The following is a 25758-nucleotide window of genomic DNA, read 5'->3' on the forward strand; positions in this document are numbered from 1 at the left end:
GATAGCCGAGAGGGACAGCCTCTACTCAGATTGTTGCCAGATATATATGAGTGGCCGGTAGCATCAGAAAACTGGGATCAAACACATGGTAAGGCAACTTCCTTCCTTTTTAAGTTAATAATGTCCACATTATGCTATTGCTAAAGAAACAAAGCCTCAGAAAACATGTTTCACTTCTGTTCCTTTAGGTACTTCTTGGTCAGCTGAGAAATCCATTGCACAGCTGAATTCAAAATATGGGAAAAAAGTCCTCATTAATTTTTTTGTTGGCACCGATGATAAGAATTCTACCCAGCATATAATTCATGTAAGTGTGTGTGTGTGTGTGTGTGTGTGTGTGTGTGTGTGTGTGTGTGTGTGTCAGGCAGCCAAAGCTATCTCTAACTCATAAATGAAATTTCCACGTGCATTGTTTTCATTGATATTTGAGGAAGGCTAATTCTCCCTTTCAATGGGTGAGCTAGGGTGTCATAAATCTGTGCCCTGGCTCTCAACCCTGAGGTTCCATGTTCAAAGGATTTTCTTAGGGATATATTCTAGACATTTACCTCTCACCTTCTTGTCTTCATTTCAGATAGATCCTCTTATTATGAAAATAACCCCCAGTTTCTTTGTATGCTTTGTGCTTTGGTTTACATACAGAAATGTAGGCCTAGAAACCAAAACTTCCCCATTGATTTACAATAAAAACTCTACAGGGGATTTTGAACACAGTTTTACTTCTTATTAACAATTACCTCTGCTTTTAATCTCAGTTATGGTAAATAAAATACCATCCTTTTAGGGACTCTTCTTGTGGAGATGTCCTACAGCTCTTTCTACACATTATTTTTTCTGTGTTTGTATACTTCCCCTGGATTGGTTGGAATCCTCAAAGCTGCAGGGGTCCCCACCTTCATCTACTGGTGCCCTGGTTTGCTATGGCATCCACTCTCTCATATGCTGCAGGGGAGTGAGTCTCATGAAGCTGGCTGTGTGCCCATTTAGCCTTATCGCCGGTGGCCAAAGTGGAGCACACGTATAGGAAGAGAGTAGAGAGTGTCTTCTCACATGCCCTGCTACCATCTGCTCCTGCTAAAATCCCACTGAGCACACACCTCTGGGGGCATCCTAGTGGGAGTCTTCTCTTTGGTACACAATCTCAAATTTTCTCGCGAGATTTATACTGGCAGATAGGTTGTAGAGTAACCGTGGTGGTTTTTCATGCCTTCACCAAATCAGAAACAAGTAAACTTGGAGGAATATGACCTACTTCTACCAGTAAGAATGTACCCCAGTTAAGGGTAGGGCAAACAAACATGGCTCCAATGGACTACACTAGAGTGTCCAGAAGCTGAGGAGTTCTGTAAGTGTGTAATTTTGGAGCTCACTGGGCCAGGATTTTCCTACACTTTTGGTTGTACCTGCTGCTCTGAATAAAAATTCATTTCCCACTTATTTTTGGTTCAAGTTTCCTTTAGTTTCATTCACACATCCACAATGAGATCCTCCAGATTAATTAACTGCCTGCTTATTTACATTTACAAGTAGTGTAGAAACCTTTTCATAGTTATTTACTCCATCTCTGACCATCACCCTTATAAACAGCAGGGAGGATGGACCTAGTTCTGTTTTCTCCAAATGTTTTATGACTTGATGACTAATTCATTTTCTTTGATGTATATTTTTTATAGTTTGACCAGCCTCGACTTGGCCTCCCTTCCAGAGACTACTATGAGTGTACTGGAATATATAAAGAGGTAAATAAAAGAAGGGGAAGGAAAGAATCAGACACAGACTACAGAGCCATCTGTGCAAACCTTTAATAATGAAAAGGACTAGAGCCAAATTTAAAACTCCTTATGTTCTTTGATGGGGAAAAAACCAAAGCCAAACAGTGCAGAAGTTCCTTTGACAGAATGAACATTGCGACTGACTAATGGAAGTCAAAGAAGGAAGCTTGGGATTTCTCATTTGAGTTTTGATTCTTCATTTTTAAGTCACATGACCTATTTTAAAAAGTCAATTTAAAACATTTCCATTCATGTTTAAACTGGATCATTTTAAGAAAGCCAAAGGTGTCAGATTAATCACAGTATAGAGCATTATCAGTAAGGATTAAGGATTACCTGGTAGAATGAAAGGTACCCTTCCAGAACTTTCTGAGTCTTTCAGAGGATTATGAAGATAGGAATACCTGGTCCCTTTCCATAGCCCCTAAGCTGTGGGATCACAGTTCACACAGCTGGATTGCATTCCCACTATCTCCGGAGCTTTGCTGCCTTAGACTCATGTGAACTTGATCTTGCTTACTGATGGAAGGGGCCCCAGAAGATGAAACATTTTAGCTAAAATTATTCACTAAAAATGTTTGTGTAATTCACTCCTGTTAAGTTCCAATAACATGGACTAAGCCATCTGTTAGAGTGGATCCACAATACCAAAATGAAGAAAAGTACAGACATCATGATATTGACAGCCACAATTAACAGCACAGCCACTAAACGGATGTAGGGTATCTCAGTAACCTAGTTGCTGGTGGGCTGCAGCTGTTGGCTGTGAAACAGTCCAGCTGCTTCCTGTTGCAGAGTTAAAAAATCAGGGCAGAGTATTACATCCTACCTTACCATGTTCAGCTCAAGGGCATTTATATTTACAATTGTACTCTTATAAACTGCTATTCCCCCCCCCCCATCCTTAGTTCGTTTTTATTAGTCTAACATTTCTGATCTCCAACTCTACCTGGTAGTCAAGGTGTTGAAGTTTCTTCCTTTTTCCCTTTGATAAGATTTTTATAAAGATGATAGTATATTTTGTGAATTTTATATTGTGTTAGTCACAGTGTCAAACATGGGACAAACTGGCTGTTTTGGGCTTTGAGTCTGATACAGATGCATTTTTTACCTAAGCTGCAAGGTTTGTTTTATTTGAACTTTTGAATTATCCATCCATTACAGAAGTGGGCCCTTACTTGATCACACATAGTTCTTGCTAGGTCTGTAGAATTAGAAGCCCTAAATTGTCATTTTCAGAAGGCTGTGCAGCCAGAGCCATTCTAGTCAGTCCACAGAGCATAGTTTCCCAGGTCTATGTAACCATAATCTAGACTCTAGATTCTAGAGGATTCTTTGATTTATATTGGCCTTCTTGTCTCTATAGGCATGTAAGTTTGTATTGGACTGGGTTTTGTCTAAGCCAAGATACCAAAGACATTCAAAATTACAACACCTGAGGCAATTCCCTTTCCAATCTCAAAGCAGGAAGCCTAAGTAAGATAAGACTCATGGGACTCCCTAAGGCCTCAGCTGCCTTTAATTTTATTCTAATCTCAGCCTCCTCTGGAATTTACATTAGTCTGCCTTATCTTCTTCTGCCATAGTCATGGTTAAGGCTAAAGGGAACTAGAAAAAAAGAAAGTGCTGGACTATTTCCTCTAACTTTTTAATTAATAAATTTCTTTGTTCTTGTAAGAAATGGGTTTATTCTGCGGCCAAGGCTGACCAGGCTGTTATGTTGCTCCCACTAAATATGCAGGAGGCTGGAAACGGTCAGTTTAATTTCCTCCTTGATTTTGATTCTGTTGTAAATTGGATTGTTTCATTCATTTCTAAGTCAGGTAGTTCAATTTTTGTTTGCATAAATGCTACCGATTTTGTGCCCTGCTTTCTTTTAACTGTGTTCAGTTTTCGCACTATTTTTGATGACACCTGACACCATTGGTATTTTCTGTGTATAGGATTATCCATTGTCAAACAGACATCTTGCCGCTTCCTTTTCTACACAGTTACTGTTTATTTCATGTGCTTGCCTTACTGTCCTGGTTAAGATTTTTTGAGCTATCTCGAACAGAAGTCCTTGTCTTGTTTCTGACCTTGGAAGGAAACATTCAGCTTTTCACCATTAAGTCTAGTGATAGCTGTAGACTTATCATTATGGCTTTTATGTGCTCAAGTATGTTGCTTTTGAACTTATGCTTTTGAAAGTTTTTTTTTAAATCATGTTGAACTTTTTCATCATTTGAGATGATCATGTGGTTTTGTACTTCAATTGGTTAAAATAGTGTGTAATACTTATTGATCGATTGGTATTGAGTGATACTTGTATAATTTTTCTTGGCATAAATCTATCTTAGTCATGGGTAAAAGTCTTTTTAATGTCTGTCAAATACTTATCATACACTTATAAGTATTTTGCTGAGTATTTTACTCTGGTCATTATCATGGATATTTGCCCAGTGTTTTCTTTTATCATAGTGACTTTGCCTGGCTTTGAAATCAGAGTTGGGCACATAAAGTTAGTTTGTAACTTTTCCACACTTTTCAGTTTTATGGAAGAGTTTGAGAAACACTGGCCCTGGTTCGCCTTTAAATGCTTAGTAATGCATCAGGGAAGCCATCAAAAGTAGCATACGTCAGCTTCTTCTTTTCTTGAGCATTCTAAAATTACAAATAGATCTAATAATATGAACAGGAAGAATTGGCTTTGATCAGATGGATTTTAGCAATTTTTCTCTCTGGAACAGCAAGGGCATTGAAAACTCTAGAAGACAATGACAAAAGAAAAGGAGAAGGGTTAACTCAGGCCTGTTTGGCTCCTTGTGAAGAGAATGCACAATGGTATGAGGCTGTAGTACAGCCAATGAGAGTAGATATGCAAAATGAACAAAAAGCAGCATTTGTCATCAGTGCACACATCTTCATAAATATTCTTCTGATGACTCATTGGATTTCAGTTTTTCATTTCTCTTAGCCTAAAACATGGTTTTGTTGTCATTTAGTGGTCATGGTAACCTATACATACCATTTAAGAATATCAGGAGAGAGAGAGAGAGAGAGAGAGAGAGAGAGAGAGAGAGAGAGAGAGAGCGCTCCAGGAGGTCAGTTCAACCAGAAAAGTTGTGATTGTTGTCTTTGTTAGCTTTTTGATAATGAGGGTACATACTGAATCTCAAGAAATTACCTGTAATGAACTTGTCAGAAGGGAACACAAGTGCACCGTGTCTGTGACAGAGAACTGTTCTCAAAACTGAGTTTGGGGAGGAGTCTCTCATGCTAGACTTCTCTTGTAGCAAGAGAATCCATGGCTAATCTGATTGTTTGAGGAGCTCAGTTAATGATACACTGTTCTCTATAAGACAGTGAGATGCAAAACAGAAGTGTAACCATCTATTCTGAGAAAACAATGGGAACAATTACGAGCAAAAGATGATCCTTCCCATTCTTGGAATGTCAACGAACCATCTCCCATGAGAAAGCCCATTTCATAAACAGAAATGATATTAACTTTCTTAAGACATGGCCCTCCTCAAGAAAAGGCCCTGAGCTCTTTCCTGGGGATGAATTAAGATTGCTCTCAAGGCTTCTTCTTTTCTACCTTTTCACTTCATCAAATTTAATTACCTTGGCCTCTTTTGTACAGAAATCTGTAGGCTGTAAAGTTAGAATATTTAGCTATTATTACAGATATTCTTATGTTCTGTAATGATGTCTGTCTGACAAGACAGAATAGCCTAGGGCACTGGTTCCTATTCCTGCTCTGTATGTACCGATGACAGGGCTCTGGGCAGTCAGGCTTTGCATCCTGCTCTTTAAGACAAGTCATCATGATTATTTTATTTTTTTCTGTTTATCCACCAACAAAATATTTGGTTGAACCATGTATTAGTTAAATAATCAATTAAAATAAAATGAATAAAAAAAAATGTGTCAGGATGCACAAGTTGGAGGTGAGAAGCTATGGATTAAAATGATGCAAGGCATGTTTAAAGAGGCAGGAGGAGAAGAGAGCTGTAATTTAATTTAGAACTCTTCTAAAACTGATAGGCTCATAAAACATGGAGGTATTCTCGGGATAAGGATAAATGGCTTGAAACATGGTCACACACATATCCCAAGGCCTGTGTGTTTAAATCTGAGAAAAGACACTCCTCCCTCAATTCACTAAATTCCAGGAAAGAGCACAGGCTGAGATTTGTAGTCATAAAGATACAAGCTAAAATGCAAGCTAAAATGAATTGAGATTAAACATAAAGGGCATTTTCCTAGCTTGCTCACCCAAAGTGCAAGCTACTAAAGCTGCCATGGTCTGGAGGTGTTTTGATCAAGTGGAAATGAGTGAATCCTTTTTAATATATTAATATTTTAACTTTGACATTTTTATTTAGTAAATATTCACTGAATTTATATCAGTGTGACAAGTTTTCTAGTGAGAATTCAGAAACAACATTTTTTTTTGCTATCATTGAACTCAAGTAATGCAGGAGTAAAGGAGACAAGTGAAAAAGGAGATAATGGAAAAACAAAAAGTAAACTGAGGAGACAGTAAGATGAAAATAAAATGGTGATGTGATAATGAGTGGATAAGTAAATGAGCAATTTAGATTCCATTCAATTTGGCTTTTAAAAATATCTGTCTGGCTGCAGTGTGTAGACTGTACTGTAATACAGAAGGGCTTGAAGAAGGCCATTTGATCATCAGTGTGAAAGAGGGCTGTGAACTCTGATGAGGGCAAGTGGGTCTAAGACAACTGACAAGATGCTCTACTGGTTATAAATAAAACGTGTTCTTTAAGTTTCTCAGCTAATACATATGCCCTCCATAGTTTCTCTATTCACTAGTGTTGACATATATAAGATACAAGGAAAACTGCTGAACTCATTTTCTTCTTTCTGCATACGAAGAAAGAGATGAAACCCAGAAGGTTTACCCAGTCCTGGTATATGCATTTAGTGAAACATAAAGTACCATTTTATTTCAACTTAGTAAATTTGAAAAGAAAATTTTTTTTAGAGATTCAAAGCAGTTCATTAAAACTTCTGGTTCCTGGCATATACAGTCAACCTTTGAAAATCTTTTGTGAACCTGCAGGTTCTTTCTGATAACCTAACAGCCCCAGTCCCCTCCCTGGGCCAAGGCAGATCCTCTTGGGTCCTGTGTTCCTCAAGTGCTATCATTGGGTTGTTCTTGGATTCATCTATGTCTCATCTCTGGTCCCTCAGAATAAGCATGCAGTTCTATCTACATGCACAGTGCCTCTGTGGAGAGCTATTCTCTCTGCCAACAGCTATATGTTGTTTAATGGGAAGGCCATCTTTCATGCTTGGAGTCCTATTTTCTTTCCTTCTTTCCTTCCTTCCTTCCTTCCTTTCTTTCTTTCATTAATTAATTTACTTTACATCCTATCAGAACTTCCCCTCCTTCCTCTCCTCACAGTCCTCCCATCTCCCCTCCCCTCCCCCTATGCCAGCATCCCTTTTTCCACAGAGAAGGATAAACCTCCCATGGACATCAACCCACCTTAGCATATCAAGTTGTAGTAGGACTGGGCACATCATCTTCTATTGACACTAGACAAGGCTGTCCAGTTAAGGGAAAGGGATCCAAAGGCAAGCAACAGAGTCATGGACAGTCCCTGCTCCCATTGTTAGAGGACCAATCTGTACATCTGTTACATTACGTGTAAGTAGCCTAGGTCCAGCTGTACATGCCCTTTGTTCAGTCTCTGTGAGCCCCTATGGCCCAGGTTAGTTGATTCTGTAGGTTTTCTTGTTGTGTCCTTGACCTCCATGGCTCCTTCAATCCTTACTTCCCCTCTTCCATGAGGTTTCTGGAGCTCCATCCAAAGTTTGTCTGTGGATCTCTGCATCTCTTTTCATCACCTGTTGCGTGAAACCACTCAGATGACAGTTATGCTGGGCCCCTGTCTGCCAGTATAGCAGAGTATCATTAATGACAGGGGTTGGCTCTCTCCCATAGTGTGGGTTTCAAGTTGGGCCAGTCTTTGGTTGGCCGTTTCCTCACTTTCTGTTCCTTCTTTATCCCTGCACCTCTTACAGACAGCAAAATTTGTGGGTCTTATGTTTTGTAGCTGGATTTGTATCCCCATGCCTCCATTGGAAGCCTGGCCTGATTATAGGAAGTGACTGTTTCATGTCCCACATCCCCTATTGCTAGGAGTCTTAGCTGTGGTGACCCTCATAGATGGCTTGGAGCTTCCATTTCCTAGATCTCTAGCTCATCCCAGAGAATCCCTCCACAGTGACCCCAGTTTACTCTCCCAGTTCTCTCTCCCTCTCTCTCTCTCTCCCTCCCTCCCTCTCCCTCCCTCCCCTCCTCTCTCTCTCTCTCTCTCTCTCTCTCTCTCTCTCTCTCTCTCTCTCTCTCTCTCTCTTTCTCCATCCTCCCCACACTTGATCCCTCCAGTTCACCCCATACCCCTCTCCTATCTAGTTCCCTCCTTCTACCTACTCCAAATGTCTATTTTACTTTTCTTTTTGAGTGATATTCAAGCATCCTCCCTTGGGCATTACCTTGTTACTTAACTTCTTGGGGTCTATAGATTATAGCATGGTTATCCTGTACTTTATACCTAATATCCACTTATAAGTGAGTGCATACCATGTTTGCCCTTCTGAGTGTGGCTTACCTCACTCAGGATGATCTTTCCCAGTTTCTTCCATTTGCCTGCACATTTCATCATGTCATTGTTTTTAATAGCTGAGTAATACTCCATTGTATTGTAAATGTTCTACATTTTCTTTATCCATTCTTCAGTTGAGGGACATCTTGGTTGTTGCCATTTTCTGGCAATTACAAATAAAGCTTCTATGAGCATACTTGAGCAAGTGTCCTTGGGGTATAGTGGAGCATCATTTGGGTGTATGCCTGGGAGTGGTGTAGCTGGGTCTTGAGGTAGAACTATTGCCAAATTTTTTTGAGAAACTGCCAAATTGATTTCCATAGTGGTTGTACAAGTTGATGCTTCCACCAACAATGGAGGAGTGTTTCCCTTGTTCCACATCCTTGCCATCATGAGCTGTCACTTGAGTTTTTCATCTTAGCCATTCTGATTGGTGTAAGATGGAATCTCAGAGTCATTTTGATTTGCATTTCCCTGATGAGTAAAGATGTCGAACATTCCTTTAAGTGCTTCTCAGTCATTACAGATTCCTCTCTTGAGAACTCTCTATTTAGCTCTGTACCCCATTTTTTAATTGAGTAGTTTGGTTTGTTGTCTAATTTCTTGAGTTCTTTATATATTTTAGATATCAACCCTCTGTCAGATACAGAATTAGTGAAGATCTTTTCCCATTCTTCAGGCTGTCTTTTTGTCCTTTTGACTGTGTCCTTTGTCTTACAGAAGCTTTTCAGTTTCATGAGGTCCCATTTATTTATTAATTGTTCATCTTAGTGCCTGAGCTGATGGTGCTCTGTTCAGAAAGTTGTCTCCTGTGCCAAAGAATTTCCCCCACTTTCTCTTCTAATAGATTTAGTGTAGCTGGTTTTATGTTAAGGTGTTTGATCCACTTGAATTTGAATTTTGCGCAGGCTAACAGATATGGATGGATTTGCATACTTCTATATGCAGGCATTCAGGTAGACCAACATTTATTTTTTTTAAGAAGCTTTCTTTGGTCCATTTTATAATTTCGGTTTCTTTGTCAAAAATCAAGTGTCCATAGGTGTGTGGATTTACTTCTGGGACTTCAGTTCAATTCCATTGATCAACCTGTCTATTTTTATGCCAGTACCATGTGGGTTTTATTACTATTGCTCTGAAGTATAGCATGAGATCAGGGATGATGCTACCTCTCAAAGTTCTTTTATTGTACATGATTGTTTTAGCTGCCCAGGATTTTTCTTTTTCCATATGAAGTTTAAGGGTTTTGATGGGAATTTCATTGAGTATGTAGACTGCTTTAAATAAGATGGCCATATTCATTGTGTTAATCCTACTGCTCCATGAGCGTAGGAGATCTTTCCATCTTCTGGTATCTTCTTCAATTTCTCTCTTTTTGGAATTCAATGAAAATGGATGCACGACATACTCAAACTTATGGAACACAATAAAAATAGTGCTAAGAGGAAAGTTCATAGCACTAAATGCTTTTATAAAGAAATTAAAGATTGCATACTGGCAACATAACAACACACCTGAAAGCTCTAGAACAAAAAGAAGCAAATACACCCAGGAGTAGGTGGCAGGAAATAATTAAACTGCTAGTTGAAATCAATAAATTAGAAACAAAGATAACAATACAAACATCAATGACACCAAGAGTTGGTTCTTTTAGAAAATCAACAAGATAGAATAAACCCTTAGCCAAATTAATCAAAAGGCAGAGAGACAATATCAACATTACCAAAGTCAGAAATGAAAGGGGGGGACATAACAACAGACACTGAGGAAATCCAAAGAATCATTAGGTAGTCCACAAAATTGGAAAATCTAAACAAAATGGAAGGTTTTCTTGATAGGTACCACTTACCAAAGTTAAATCAAGATCAGGTATACAGCTTAAATAGACCTATAAGCCCTAAGGAAATATAAGCAGACATTAAAAGTCTCCCAACCGATAGAAGCCCAGGACCAGATGGTTTTAGCCAGACCTTCAAAGAAGACCTATCTTTCTTATTTGGTACACTTTGTAGATTCTACCAGTGAACTTCCTGTATAGCATGTAATATTCCCCCAGCATAATGGCTAACCAGAACATAGTTATATGACTCTTCAGTTACTTCTTGGTCTACACTGTCTAGATTTTCTTCTAAGGAAGGAAAAGACACAAAAGCGATAAGACCTGAGTGTCACAAACAGAATATCTAGATATAAATCTCCTGGTCTTTCCAAGTCACTACCAGGGTACCCAGATATCAGCTAATCAGATTGGAGAGCTTTCTTCTCTTTCCTGGATCTGGCTGTCTTTCATTAGCAGTAATATTAAAATATGAAGGATAGCAGTAAAATGGCTGTGCTGTGTTCCTCTTTCTCGATTCTAATAAATATCAGCTTTCCTTCCAGGTTGGGGGGGGGGGGGTGAGTTGCCACTTCTATAGAACTAGTTTATAAACACCATTATCTGCTACTGTAATATGGAAATCACTCCAACCAAAGCAATAATATATGATATTAGGATTAGTAAATATTATTTTTGCTAATGTATAGTTTATAACCCCACAAAGGTTACTACTATATGGATTTTATGATGCCTCTTAAAAGCAATTATCCCTTTAAAACTACTTTCGTCAGTGCTAAGATTTATAATCTTTTTTTCTTTTTTTAAACAAAGGACTACTAGATGTTTTCAAGTTTTTTTCCACTGGAAGACCCTTGATTTTCTGTATCTTCAAAGTATAACTTTTAAAAATGAGAGCTCATTCTTGTCCCTGCCCTGACACTAACTCTTCTCTAAGTCACAAGCAAGGAAAATTTATTGAACTTTTAAAAATATCTCACTTTCTCCAAATCAGTCTACTTTATATCATTTGATATTTTACATGTTTAAAAATGAGGGAAAGTAAATCCTTAGGTTAGACTCTTGCAGCAATGAGTTTGAGTTCTGACAACTACTACAGGAATTCAGAAAGAAAAGATGCTACAATATGTGTTTTAATTAGAAATACTTGCCAGGCTGAAACTCATTCAGCAAAGCACTGTGTTCTACCCAAGTGTCTCAGCAGCTAGCAATAGGAGCTTTCAATAGGCCTAAAAGGTCGTCTTGTGATGTTATCCGTCCAGCTTCCACAATCATCAGATGCATTTATAATGAGTAAAAACCTGATTGCAGAATCAGCAAAGTGCACAGAAGGATGCTTGCTGCTTTCTTCCCTTATTAACAAACATGTATCTCATATAGCAAAGAGAGATCTCAAAAGACGGATATTAGACAATTCAAATTACCATCTCCTTCATATCCAGTAATAATTCCCTGCTGAAAGTAGGTGGATTTATATCCTTTGAAATATAGGTAATTCAAAATACTGCATTCTCCTACTTTGGACTATGTGGTCCCATGAGGTATAAACCCAGACACACTTGTTTACATTAAAGGAAAACAAGAATTCTGACTAGCTTTTAATAGGAAAAGGGTGAAATTGGGAATAGCCTACATGAAATTACTTTAGGGATTGAGATTCTGAATGCAAATTCACAGTCCCTCCCCCAAACAGTTTATCCTATTAAAAAGCATGGACAGAAGCACTGCCTAAGTAGTCATAACATTATAGTATATCCCTCAACAGAGAAAGCCCGGGGCTCCAGGGAACTGTCCACTTAGCATTTAATGAGGGTCATTGGTAGAAGTACATTGGATCTTTGATATTCATAGTAATTGCTTATTTTATCTAAGGCTCTTGCTTGACAGCATGTTTTCACTTTACTGTTTGCTTTATGTTTGATGATGAGCACCTGTAAATACACATGTACCTCGACATTATAATCCATTAGTAGGGATGTAAGACTCTGCTGGAACTGAAAGTGGTATACCCTTTTACCACATATCATAGCCTTCGTTTGCATTAGCTCAGATACCAAGCCTTGGAAGCTTCAAAGGCTCATTCACTAATCCTCCTCGAGTTGTGTGGCAGATTTCCCCTGATGACAGTCACCTCCTTTACTAAGACTAAAGCTCCTGCCGGAAACTTGAATCTGGGCCCGTTTTAAGTGAGATGAGAAGATCACACATTAGTTTAATTGCTGCTACATCACAATGGACAATAAGTAGCAGGATGTTGAGATTTAGCCGAAGTGGGATTGAATTCCCACTGGTCTTGATGTCAGTGAACTCAAATAGGCATTTGTATAACCCACAAAAGGTTGCCAATGCAAATACTTTATAACTCTTGCTTATAAACTGAACTGTGTCCGAAGAAAAGCTGTTAAGAAACTGAGTTTAGGGGAGCAAGGTGGTATCTAAATCTATGGTATCTTAGTAGTAGGGGTTAGTATGGGAAAAATTAGAACCTTAGGATTGGGTGAAGTCCTGAGATCGGTCTCAAAAAAAGTTAGTTTGCCCCAGTGAATCTATGAAGATGTTCTGATCATATTCTATGAACTTGCAACTATCTCCTCTTAACTGCTGAAAGAATGACTTGCATATCTGTTTGAGTAAAGTCAATTCAAGGAAAAAGGTTAGCAAAGGGAAAGAAGTGTTGTGTACAATTACTTAACAAGTGCTTTACAATTGTATTTTTATAAAGGCAAAATAAATTTATTGAAAACAACAATCTCCATAGCCAAATGAGTGTAAATTAAAATATTTAAGGTAATATTTTGTTGCTGTGTCTCTGCTCTAATTAAATGAATCTGTGCAAGTCATTAGAACATATTTCTATTTTATTGTGCCTTTTTTGCTACCAAAAATTAATATTTTAAAACCTTTCATGTACCATGATGACTACCAGAAGGTTCCTTAACATCGTATTACTTATTTCTTGCAGGCTTGCACAGCATATGTGGATTTTATGATTTCTGTGGCCAGACTAATTCGTCAGGAAAAAAGATTGCCTATTGATGAAAACCAGCTCGCCTTGGAAATGAACAGAGTTATGGAATTGGAAAAAGAAATTGCCAATGTAAAACATATTTTTTTCTGGGATACTGAATAATATCATCTACTTTCTGTTCCATTCCTTCTTCTCTATGCTATTTTAAAAATAAAACTGTAGCTCTTTAACCCAGTGATAAAAATGCATAGGCTAGTAATGGATCATTAACTTCCAGAGAACCTTTGAAACTATAGAATTTCCTGAAATACAAGAGAGACACTAAGTTTGACAAATAGTAAACAAGCTGTGCATCACAAACTACATATACAGTAGCAATTGCATCAAAATCTTATACTCAGACTGTGAGATGCCCTTATGATGCAGAAAGACACATGCAAAAACATGACAGTTTCTCTAAACAATTTTACTTTATGTTATTTTGAAATACAAAGTGTCTGCAGAGATCATCTCCATCTTTCTGCTAAGGACTTGATTATAGGCCAAAGCGGTGCCACCAGTTTCAGACTCAGACTGCCGAAGTCAGGGAAAACAGAAAGTCCTTAGCAACAGACCCAAGGGTATTTCTGCATTTCCCCCAGTGCCAGGGATGACACTGGATGGCTCTCTGTTCTCTGAGTCTTCAAAGGGCTCTGCAGGCATGAGCGAGTGAACTCTGGCTCTTGTCAATATGCAGGGCAGTGATTGAACCTGGCCTCCAAGTTCCTTAACGGTGCAAGCCAAACCCGCTTCTCTTACGTCCCCATCTGCTTATAATTGCTGTCTGGCATCGTCTGAAGAATGAAGTCTTAAGATCATGGAGAATGATTTTAGATATTTCTGGGGCTACCTAAAACCAACCCCACCCCCAAGCAGAGTCAGCCTGCTTGGAGGAGTAACGCCATAGAGAACATCTGATAGGTTACTTGTGATTCTCAGAGGAAAACGGAATCGTTAAGAGAACAGGGTTTTGTCCTGGATTTTATCACTCCTATGTTCTCAGACCATCTTCCCCTTGGCCAGCATTGGCTCTACTATAGTCACTCTATGTTGCCTCCGATATGCTTAGCGCTGTATTAGGATTCCTCCGGCCTTAGGCTCTGAGGTTGGGTTAGGGTCATCTTTGTATCACTCACGTGTATCTAACAGTGTGCATATTGCCCTATATGAAGGAGATACTCAGTATTGATTGTCTTCATCAATGAGTAGATAAGTTATCCAAACAGGACATTGAAGGCATTGTCACACAGTTCTCATTTTACACCTTCCTTTTAAGTATTCCTGATTAAAACTGCTCTTATTCATGCCCAGCACTTACTTAGGAGTTGCTGTTATAATGTTATATTTTAGACTCAGTGAACAAAATTTACTTGGTTGCAATTGAATGTGGGTCATTAGTCAGAAGGAAGGGAGAAAATATATTTAAAAAAATAAATAATTAATTAAAAAAAAAGAAGAAGGAAGGGAGGTCACAAAAGCAGGAAGAGTGGCTGTTCTTCTTAGCCAATTTGCAACCTACCTGCTGTAGACTAAGAATTTGCTGTGCCAACTACCATAAATCACTGTAAAAAAAAAAAAAAACTTTCACATTGCCCTCCCTCATGGCTTAGTTCTAACTAGAATACTGAAATACAAAGTAAGGGCAGGAGCCAATAGTTAGATATGTTGGAGATGAGTATTTTTTGTAAGTTATAATGTAAACAGCTGCAGACCCAAATGAATTGTCCATTAGCCACCAACATTACTTAGGTGGCTTTGGACAGTTACCAAGATGTAAACTGATTTTTGAAGAATTTCAAGCTTGACAATCTGGTTAAATAATGTTATAATTATTATAGGATATACATAAAGTGGTCAAATTTGAATCCCAATCAAATCATCTTATACCTACTCTATACTTTATCTTCCATTATATAGGATTATATTTTTCTAAAACAACAACCAAACATTAAATCCATAGGCTACAACTAAACCCGAAGACAGGAATGACCCAATGCTGCTTTATAACAAAATGACAATGGCTGACCTCCCAAAGAACTTTTCTCTAGAGATCAATCAGAAGGTAAGTAGGAAGGTTTCAAGTTTAGCATGCCCTTTTCCTTTTCCATCTCCTGAGATCACAGCATTACATTCCTTTATTAAAATGATTAGCTTCAAAATGATTTTCAGTGACACTGTTTGATTTCATGAGAAGTCCTGAGGCAGGGGCAGCTTTAAAACTGCTTTTTCTGTATATAAATAGAATGAGTTTTAGAAGCTAAATTTCTTTTAAGGGAAATTTACAAAATTTTAGATACTGTATCAGAAAAGAGTTTGGAGAAGGTACAGACCTTTCTGGGAGTCCGCTACATTGTCATTCTGTGGAACTGAAAAGCAAGAAGACACCAAATTTCCTTTTAACTCTTAGAAATGCACAGTTTACACATAAAACTTTGCATGTTCTCATTCAGTCCCGCTATGGAGGTGCTCAGAGCGAAACTCACAAACAGAGTCAGAAAGTGAAAGAAAACCTGTCTCAGAGTCTACTAACTACAGGACATGCTTATTTTTGTTAGTTTCTAACACTGTCTCGTGTGTGTGTGTGTGTGTGTGTGTGTGTGTGTGTGTGTGTGTGTGCGCGCGCGCGCGCGCACGTGTTGGTAATAGCAGCAGTAGTTTCGCATGGCTGGGACATGAAGACATGTTTGGAGAAATACATTTAAACTCCCACAGCCAGCATCCTCTTTATCCTAATTCTGTAATACTAAATGATCGGATTGCTTTTTAGTGAGTTAGTCATTTCGTAAATACATCTGTTGATAAAGTGTATTAAATAAATAGGTTTTGAAAGATGGGTCCAAAGGATCCTCAAAGGAAAGCAAGTACTTTAGCCTGACACTTCCTGAACAGTAAAGGGCGTCTGTGTACATAGATGAGAACCTAAGATACTAAGGCTCTTAGACCTTCAATTCCCACATAAGGAAAAATAGACCAGATTCCATCTTTTAGAAATTCTCCCCTTAGCTACTGAAGTTTAAAACTTGTATGCCTAGCTATAGGACTAAGGTGAACAGCTCCAAAGCACGTCCCTTTGTCGGGCTCCATGGCATGTCAGCTGTAGCAAGTCTTAGTCACTCTACCGGGTGCACTGCTGCGTTTGAATGAATTGTTCATTAATATCCACCATTAAAAATACAGTTTGTATAAACTTGCATTTTCATAAGGCAAGGAAGCTTTATTTTTAAAGTTGTATTTTTCTTCTTTTTCAAAAAAAATTTTTTTTCTTACAGAAAAGATGACAGTGAGCCTAATTTCTAATTGTATGCTCTGTATGCCAAACAGATTTGGTATTGCTCTTAAATGGTTTGGTTAATTCTTCTAAGTGATCGTGCTGCATAACTAATATTTATTCAAAAGTTGATTGAAACAATTGACCAAAAAAAATCTCAAAAACAAACTGAGTACTATATTAAGCATTTTTCGATGCAGCAGACATCCTTTAGTGTGTGATTTTCTAACCATAATTCTTGGAGCCAAGAAGAGAAAGCCATAATTACTAAACGTTTTATGCCTGCTTTTTCCCCAGCCATTCAGCTGGTCAAATTTCACAAATGAGATCATGTCAACTGTGAATATTAATATTCAAAATGAGGAAGAAGTGGTTGTTTATGCTCCAGAATATTTAACCAAACTTAAGCCTATTCTTACCAAATATTCTCCCAGGTAAGTATGTCAGAGTGCCCACGTCCTCAAAGTTTACATTTCATATCGGTCTTTAGAAGCTTTGCAGCCTCATCTTTTTTGTTGCTGGGTGGTGGGTTTTTTTATACAGAGATCTTCAAAATTTAATGTCCTGGAGGTTCATAATGGATCTTGTAAGCAGCCTCAGCCGAAACTACAAGGAGTCCAGAAATGCTTTCCGCAAGGTGAAGACAAAATCTCTCTTTTCTTAAGACTTAAAACCATAAAGAGATACATGGTTATAAATGCTTGCCATGTAAACGTTAGAATGTGCTGGTCATTCTCAAGAGACAAAATGCCCAGACTTGGTTAATTTGCTCATGTGTAGGAAGAGGTCACTGTTCCTGGGCTTTTTCACCCTATGCTGGTCTTTTTCTGGAATCGTGAGCTCATAGCCCTGTAAGGAGTTAACTGTGTACTTGTGCAAAAGCATACTGCATTGATTTGTTGTTGCTAGTGTGTAAAAATCCATTGCTGAGCCATATTCGGTAGTTGATTTGATTTTCAGGTGCACATAGCACACTGCACATATATAAAGACAAATTTCTTTGTCGATAGGCTTTGTAGGGAGTATGCCAACCTGAAGCTGGAAAGCCAAAGCCTTTTGCGAGGCTGTATCTACATTATCTCAGCAATTGTTTCAGTCCTAGTGTAAAGAAAGCGGGCAGTAGGAACTGAGGAAGAAGAACCCTAACATGCTGCTTGGTGTCCTGGCAAAGAGTAACTGCTTGAAAGTTCCAATTTCTCCACTAAAAATAAAACCAACACATTTTAATACAGGGCTGGGATGTGGCTCACTTGTGTGCATGCCTGAGCATCATTTTTTACAAAGCCAATAAGCAAAGAAAATAATAAACCTGGTAGCTCCCGCCTGCAGTACCTGCACCTAAGAAGTGGAGCAGATCAAAAGGCCAGCATCCTTCACAGCTACATAGTGAATCTGAGGCTAGTCTGGGCCACGTGAGACTTTGTCTTAAATAAATAAATAAACACTGCAAAAGAGCTACTTCAGTCACTTCTCATTACCTAAGCCAATCCCCTTATTGATACTAAAATGTATCAATATATATATATTGTTTTCCTACAGAACCTGAGCTTCACTTAAAACATTAAAAGGAGAAATGTGTTTCCTGGTGTATAAGATTTCCTTTCTGTTCCTTTATTGAACATTGCTTCACATTTACGTTTGTGTAGTGGGTCCAGTGTTGCATTTTCTCTCCCAAAGCTTTCCTGAAGGTTATTAACTTATAATAGCTAAATGTTCTACAGGGACATGCCTCTGAAAAGATACCTTGTTTGCACAAGCCCCCCCCCCCCTTTTTAAGTAAACAATCCAGTCAGATTACATTTTATTGTAGCTTAGGGACAACTACTCTGCAACACGAAGCCATGAGCACAGCAGGAACTTCAGCCAGACAGAAAGACTAGAGTCTTGCAAACTGCATGTTCTGGCTGTTCACCAGCCCTGGATCCTGGTCAGATGCCATTTTTCCTTTTCTCTTTTATAGGCCCTTTACGGCACTACATCAGAAACAGCAACGTGGAGACGGTGTGCTAACTATGTTAATGGGAACATGGAGAACGCTGTGGGGAGGCTCTACGTGGAAGCAGCATTTGCAGGAGAGAGCAAACATGTGGTAATGCTTCAGCACAGCTCAGCAGCGCCCAAGTAGCACCCCTGAGCAGCTCATTTGTTTGAGCAGCAGTTACAATTGTTCCCATTCTTGCTTAAGTTTTAGTAATTAGGCAACGAATCTGTGGATTGTAAATATGCCGCTGTTCTCAACAGCTGGCACCTTGTACCCTTTCAAAGGCTAGTTGGGTCTCTGCCTTCATGTGGTGTAATTGAGACTACTTATCTGTCTCCCAGAAGCACTGGCTTTAATGTACATAGTTATGTATTAGACTTACAGAGTAGTCCCTTCCCCAACTAACCACTTACTTAAATACCAAAAGAGTAAGCCACAGTTTATTTGAAGTACCAGAAAGGTATCTTGGTTTCTAATTGCTACTGAAATTAAGACAATGGAGCTAAGGGCATAGTAAAACAAGTTATTGAAATGCTACTTCTTGCTTAATTGAAACACTGGTGACAGTTAAAGCTAATATTCTTGTCTTCTAAGAAGGCAGCAAGAATCAGGACATTCTGGTGATGATCTTTAGCTTTGTGTATGTAATAAGCTCTATTTAATTGGGGATTTTTTTAAAATAGCAATCTTGCTTTAAGATATAAAAATCCCACATGCTCATGTACATCCATTTGTTTAGAGTCACATTTCATCTGTAAATTTACATTTCTTAGCATACTGTTGCATCTAGAAAGGTAGCACATAGCTCTTTTTTTTAAAAACTGTAATGAAGAATGAACTCATGGACTGTATCTCTATATTAGACTATTAATAAGCTAATATCTTTTTGTTTTGAGGTTGAAGATTTGATTGCACAAATCCGGGAAGTTTTTATTCAGACTTTAGACGACCTCACCTGGATGGATGCTGAAACAAAAAAGAAAGCAGAAGAGAAGGTAAAGGCCAGCCAGGGTCATAAAAAAAAAATAGGTATAGGAAAAGATTTAAGTTTAAAAATATTTATGAAAAAATGTAATAAAAATGTTCCTAGAGGCTCAGCTGGTAAATGTTTGCCTTGTAAACATGAGGAGCTGAGTCCTATCTTTAAAATCCACGTTTAAAAATAGTAAAATAATAAATATAACACTGTATTAAAGGAAATAGTAGATGTGGTGGCACACCTTACGAGTTCCTGTACTGGGAAGGTGGAGATGGATGTGTCCCCACTGTTCACTAGCAGCCAGCCTGCTCGCTGAGTCCCAAGACAGTCAGAGACTCAGTGTCAGAGAAGGATGGTGAAACAGTAAATAGAAACAAGGAAGGGAATAATTAAAATAAATACGTTTAAAATAATAACATAGGACTAATAATAAATAGTGGATGAATATGAGGGAGATATCAAAGAAAGCCACTTCCCTCTCATGCAGTTAAATGTCACTCATTTAACCCGAGAAGCACTGCAGTGACTTTGGGGAAGAAAGGGACTGTAAAAACTGAAGGAACCAATATTCAGGAGTGTATTAGCACGAAGCTCCTGGAGCCCTCATCTGTTTTCTCAGTTGAATCAGTGAAGTGGAAAGATAATTATATCCTGCAATATTGGGAGCACTAAATGTTACCCATTCTATAAAATTGAAAAGTCTGCAGAGAAAAAAAAAATCATAAACAAAACAAAAACATTTACACACGGAGCAATGGCTTTTGTCAGCGTCCACAGGAAAGCTGCAGCCTGGCAGGGCCGACAAGGTATTGGGAGCTAAATTCCAAGCCTGTTTTTATTTTTCCAGCTAAAGCAAAGGGCCATTGCAAAGCACACTGTTGGGGCTGTCAGGTGCTCCATTTGGAAGTAGCACATCAGGCTATTTAATTGCTGGTTATGAAAGTGTGATGTTTGTATTTGAAGGCTGCCGTTACGGAGATAATTGTATCTCCTCTTCCAATGTTGTAATTTTCACAGGCCTTGGCAATTAAGGAAAGGATCGGCTATCCCGATGACATCATTACCAATGATAACAAACTGAATAATGAGTACGTTGAGGTAAGTCTCAACAGTGTTACGCAGGACTGGTGGCAAGGTAGCTCAGGAATGCCCGACACGGCAAAACAGCCTAAAGCCACGGATTCCGCAATCTCTATCTAATGCCTTTAATCCTGATACCCAAACTTAACTTAGCTTTCCTTGTCACCTTAGTAGACTGTGTTTGTTTTCTCTGTATTTCACTTTAATAGTGGCAAGAAGAACATGGTATCTCAACCTGTGGCTTACAACTCCTCTGGCAAACTTCTATCTCAAAAAAAGAATTTTTTTTTACATTACGATTTGTAACACTTGCAAAATTACAGCAATGGAGTAGCAACAACAACAACAAAAAAATTATGGTTGGGGTCACCGCAACATGAGCAAGCTTCTTAAAGGGTCACATCGCTAGGACAGTTGAGAACTACTCCTTCAGTGCATCAGAAGTCGTCTAAGTAATGAGTCCCAGGCTTACCCGGGCTACAACAGTCAAAAAGCCTTCTACTTTCTAATTAGTGTCCCTGTGGGTATTGGACGTTATGCTTCTATTAAAACCCAAATGTAACTGAGAACCAAAAAAAAAAAAGTTTTGCTCTCCCTGGTAGTTTAACTGTTAAAGGGGTAATGTTGGTTAAAGACCCCTGCTACCTGTGATCAGACTTGGCTCACATGGTCATTGCTATCCTGTGACCACCATGATGACATGACACTTTGGTCATAGCAGGTGACATGCCCCCAGGTCGGAGATGACAGTGATGACTGCTGATCATCCACCAAGTACTAGTGTCATGGGGAGGTTCACATGCCAGAATGCCCACTCATCCTTTCCCGTTTGCAAAAGAAGCTCATGGTTTGGTTTGGTTTGCTTGCTCTGTTTTTTGCTACAAGAGTGTATGGCCAGAGCGCAGACACAGAGTCAAAGCTAAATACCTGGCATCAAATTCTAGCTCTGTTACACTTTTACATCTCAGCGAATGACCAGAAATATCTCCACCTCACATTCCTACTTTAAAATGCTGATCTCGGCTTTTAGGTTACAAGATTATCAGAAAGATCAAATGAGTGTAATGTATATTTAAAATGCTAGAACAGTGCCAAGCTCAGCGGGCACTAAGCAAACAGGGTGCGGTTATACACACTTATGATCAGGACAGTGACATCAGTATTGTGAGGCTGGCCTGACCTTTGGTTTCATTTGATTGGTTATCAAAGAATATGCTGAAATTGTGATTCAGCTAGAACGAGACTGAACCACATGAAACAAGGCTAATAAATAAAGCACCCTTGCATACCTTTAATGTTGTTTCTTAACTGTAGTAACTTGTTTTTTTTTTTTTTTAACAAAACCATGATGGTGTTGGCATTAATATTTCTCCCCCAAATCTTTTACACAATGCAGTTGGACTACAAGGAAGATGAATACTTTGAAAACATAATTCAAAATTTGAAATTCAGCCAAAGCAAGCAGCTGAAGAAGCTCCGAGAAAAGGTGGACAAAGACGAGTGAGTACAGTCTATTTTCTACTAGACCTTCAAACTGCTGGCTCAGGTTCCTTGACCACTGCAGTACCTCTTTCCTCAGAAAGTATAGGAACATGTAATCATGCTGTATTAACAACATGGGCCAGGAACTTCAATCAAAGCCTTTCTTCATAAGCCATCACCCTCATACTTACCTTCATCTCTTGAGAGGCTTCATACATTGTCGTCTCCTCTAACTATCATTTTTTTGGACAAGGTTCTCAGAAACATCTTGGCTTAATGCAACTAAGCTCTTTAAGCCTGTGCGTTGGCCTTACTCTGTATCCAGAATATTCTTCTGCTATCAGTCCCTACTCTTTTTCTATTAGCCAAGCACCCCACAAGCCCACCTGCTTGCTTCATGTGATACTTATTTTAAGCCTGCAGAGGCTACACAGGAGATGCCAGGGATCATTCTGAGAAATAGCCTTTGGAAACTACTAACCTCAGCATGCTAGCACTTCCTACTGACTGTTAGTTTTGACCTTTGTTTTTCAACTTGATAGATAATACCTGGGGCATTGACCTGCATGTGCCCTGAGTGCTCAAACCCACAGCCCTGCTAAGGTTGATCTTCTTCCAAGGCCTTTAGCCCTATAAAACTTTTATTTCCAAGTATCCCATGTTTTCACTTCATCCTCACACTGCTGTCCACCAGGGTCTCGATGACACAGCTTGAGCCATGTTCCTTCTGGATCAAACTTTCCCAGCGACTCCTGTTGCTTACTTAGATCAGTAAGCAGGGGCCTTTGAAATGGTCCAAAGTTCCCCTAGCTCCCAATATCTCTCCATAATTCCTTCATGGTTATCCCACCTCGGTCCAAAATTCCCATTGTGCGCCATGCTTCCAAACTACCCATCCTTCCCTCACTACTTCTGAACTTGTAGTATTTTTTGTTTGTTCTTTTATTTTGTTTTGTTTTGAGACAAGGTTTCTGTGTGTGTAGTCCTGGCTGTCCTTGGGCTTGCTCTGTGGGTCAGGCGAGCCTCAAACATACTGAGAGCTTCCTACCTCTGCCTCCTGAGCACTAAGCATAAAAGTGCGCACCGTCACACACTTAGCTTGTGGCCTACTTTCTTCCTTTGTTCATCTAACAGGAGCCCCTACATGGCTTGATTCAAGTGCTGTCTCTTTATTCATTGTACCTTGGCAGCTTTCTGTTCACCCAAGCCTTGCAAATTTCAGTGAAGGCACAAGCACGGTTTGACGTTGTTCAAGAAATTGACTTGTGTAGAAAGAAGAAACCAACATCCACCAGTAGAATGTGGGCCCTTCATACATGTCGATAGGGTGTGCAAATGCAATAGCCAATTTGTAATAATGTTGGTAGAGTTAATTCAGCGGAGAAAATAAAAATGCTTCCATCTTCATATTTTATGTCCACAGCTGGTGATGATAGACATCACTGTGGCTATTTTCTGTTGAACAATTTTTAAAAACTTAATCTCAAGGAATGTGCAGGCGATATGTCCAAGTTAATCATTTGGCTAAAGAGCCTCCCCTTGTCCTTGTGAACAGCTCACACCTGCAAAAATCAGGGATTTGGATAATTATAAAACTTCATATGGTTTCTAGATGCCTATGCATATTTTTTTTTATCCTGAACATGATGCCTCCTGAGGATTTGGTGCAATTGCTGAGGAATTTCAAATATGTCCAGCTATGAGAAAAATAGCACTGAACTGGGAGTATAAATGCTGACAAGATTACTAAATAACACATCTAAAACCATTTACTTCTTCTAACATGATTATTCACTTAGACTTAACAGAACAAAAATAAACCTCCAGGCCTAGGGGATGTGTGCTCATGAACAACAAAACAATAAGGGTTTCTTATGAGGTTTTTAGATTTTTATATTGACATTAAAAAAATTCTAATTGGTAAATCATTCTTCGAGACTACCATCTAGGAGTTAAGTTATTAATGAATCGAACAGAGTAGCCAAAATGATAATCACTGACTCGCTGGATATCTCCCTTGCTTCATGCCTGCTGGGCTTTCTGGATGGGATAATCAGATGAGGGTAGACTGAAATCAGTAGGCTCCTAGAGATCACAATAAAGGATCCAGATGTTCTGTAATTCCGCTTAACTGGGGCCTTTCAGAAGAACTGTGGTACTCTCATTGTATATAATCTCTCGAGAGGCTCACGCTCAGATGGGGTACCATTCTGGTTGCCACAGCACTCTATGGCTGCAAAGTGGCAATGCCCTTCCTCTTCCCAGATCATGGGGTCTGAGTCAGTCTTTCCTGTGTGGAGTACTCACTGATAGAGGCAAATGCTTGTCGAGTGCCTATCGTGTTCCCAACACTGTGCTGAGTCCTAGTGGCTCAAGTTAAAGGCAAAACAAGGGCTGTCACTCTCTTTGTGAAGCTGCCTTCACAGACAGGGCTCCTGTCTCAGGTTAGGTAAGTACAAAGAGTCACATGGAATACAGGAGGTTTTGGCTCTTCCCTGGGAGCCTAGGGTTGCCTGTTATCAGGAAAAGTGGATTCTCCCAGTTCTGCATCAAGAGGATCTTGTCCTCAGACAATTTCAGACATCAACTGTACCTTAGTTATAGGCATTATCCAATTAGTGTATCATGTGGATCAGCAATTTGGTGGTGGAATTTGATGGGAAGGCAAGCAGGCCGCCTTTCTCTTTCACACAAATATATTTCTCCAGTTGTATCATTTACTGCGTACCTGCGTTAGGATAAAGAGTTTAGTAACTATGTAGTGACTCAGTTTGCAGACCGAGGGTACCATCTAAACTGTCAGGGTGATCTGAAAGATCAATGAAAGCATGTGGGAAGCATTTGAGAACAACAAGTATAAAAGATTATAGCGATCTGAGACCTGCCCAGGAATACTTGAAGGAGGCACAAAAAAAAAAAAATCTATTTATTATAGTGCTGATTTCAAAGGAGTTGCTCTCAGAATAGATGTTGAGAATTCGAACACTTCCAAGGAGAAGGGTACTAATGGTCTTGTTCTTTATTTTAAGCTTTAAAGCTCCTCACAGTGGCTGAAAAGAGGTCTATTCTAAGTGCTCTTGCAGTCCACTGGGCTCACTTTGTCTTAAAGGCTATTGAGCTTTGAGGTCCATATCTACTTTTCTTGCCTGCTGTAAAGCCTGTGCCCCTTCATTCCATCACCACCTAGCTTCCTCAGGGTAGAAAGAGATGTAAGGCAAACACCTGGCTCCGCTCTCAAGCGTATTTTAGTGTTATACCTCCAACTTGGAGTGAGTCTGTCTTTGAGGACAAGTTGATAATTTAAAAGAGAGAGAGAGAGAGAGAGAGAGAGAGAGAGAGAGAGAGAGAGAGAGAGAGAGAAATAAAAGCTTACCTGACAAAACTGCATTTCAGAAATTAAAATTAAATAATAATTATTATATAAAAGTTAAGTTCTTGCTTACCTGCTTGCTCCATTCCAACCACACAGCCCGTGCTCACACATACCCAAACCACTGGTGGCAGGAAGCGAACTGGGGAAACAAAGTGTTTTGCTTCTTCTCCTACATCTAATATTGCATGGTCTGGCCTGTACATGTGGAAGGCTACCTATGTAGGCTCTCTTGAGGTGGCACACAGTAGGACTACCATAGAGCAATAGCACCTCCATTTGTTTCTGATTTTGTTTGTCTTCCTTACGTGCATTTTATTTTCCATGTGCTACTGCCATGGTTGGAATTTTCTGAG

The 25758-nt window shown here is 39.1% G+C and overlaps 1 protein-coding gene across 5 annotated transcripts in view; it reads left to right on the plus strand.

The window, feature by feature from the left end:
• Positions 1-25758, plus strand: part of MME (membrane metalloendopeptidase) — a 132280-nt gene that overhangs the window by 79250 nt on the left and 27272 nt on the right. For all 5 annotated transcript variants that reach the window (XM_084769748.1, XM_084769747.1, XM_084769750.1 and 2 more), the window contains exons 6-16: positions 1-88; positions 189-307; positions 1674-1739; positions 13198-13332; positions 15203-15304; positions 16808-16944; positions 17054-17147; positions 18471-18599; positions 19388-19486; positions 20488-20568; positions 21947-22050. The exon at positions 1-88 is cut by the window's left edge and continues 8 nt beyond it. In XM_084769748.1, coding sequence (XP_084625874.1) covers positions 1-88; positions 189-307; positions 1674-1739; positions 13198-13332; positions 15203-15304; positions 16808-16944; positions 17054-17147; positions 18471-18599; positions 19388-19486; positions 20488-20568; positions 21947-22050 — 1154 coding nt within the window. The remainder of the gene's footprint in view (positions 89-188; positions 308-1673; positions 1740-13197; positions 13333-15202; positions 15305-16807; positions 16945-17053; positions 17148-18470; positions 18600-19387; positions 19487-20487; positions 20569-21946; positions 22051-25758) is intronic.

The sequence above is a fragment of the Acomys minous genome (assembly GCF_964271855.1).
Source record: "Acomys minous genome assembly, chromosome: 19".
NCBI lineage: Eukaryota > Metazoa > Chordata > Mammalia > Rodentia > Muridae > Acomys > Acomys minous.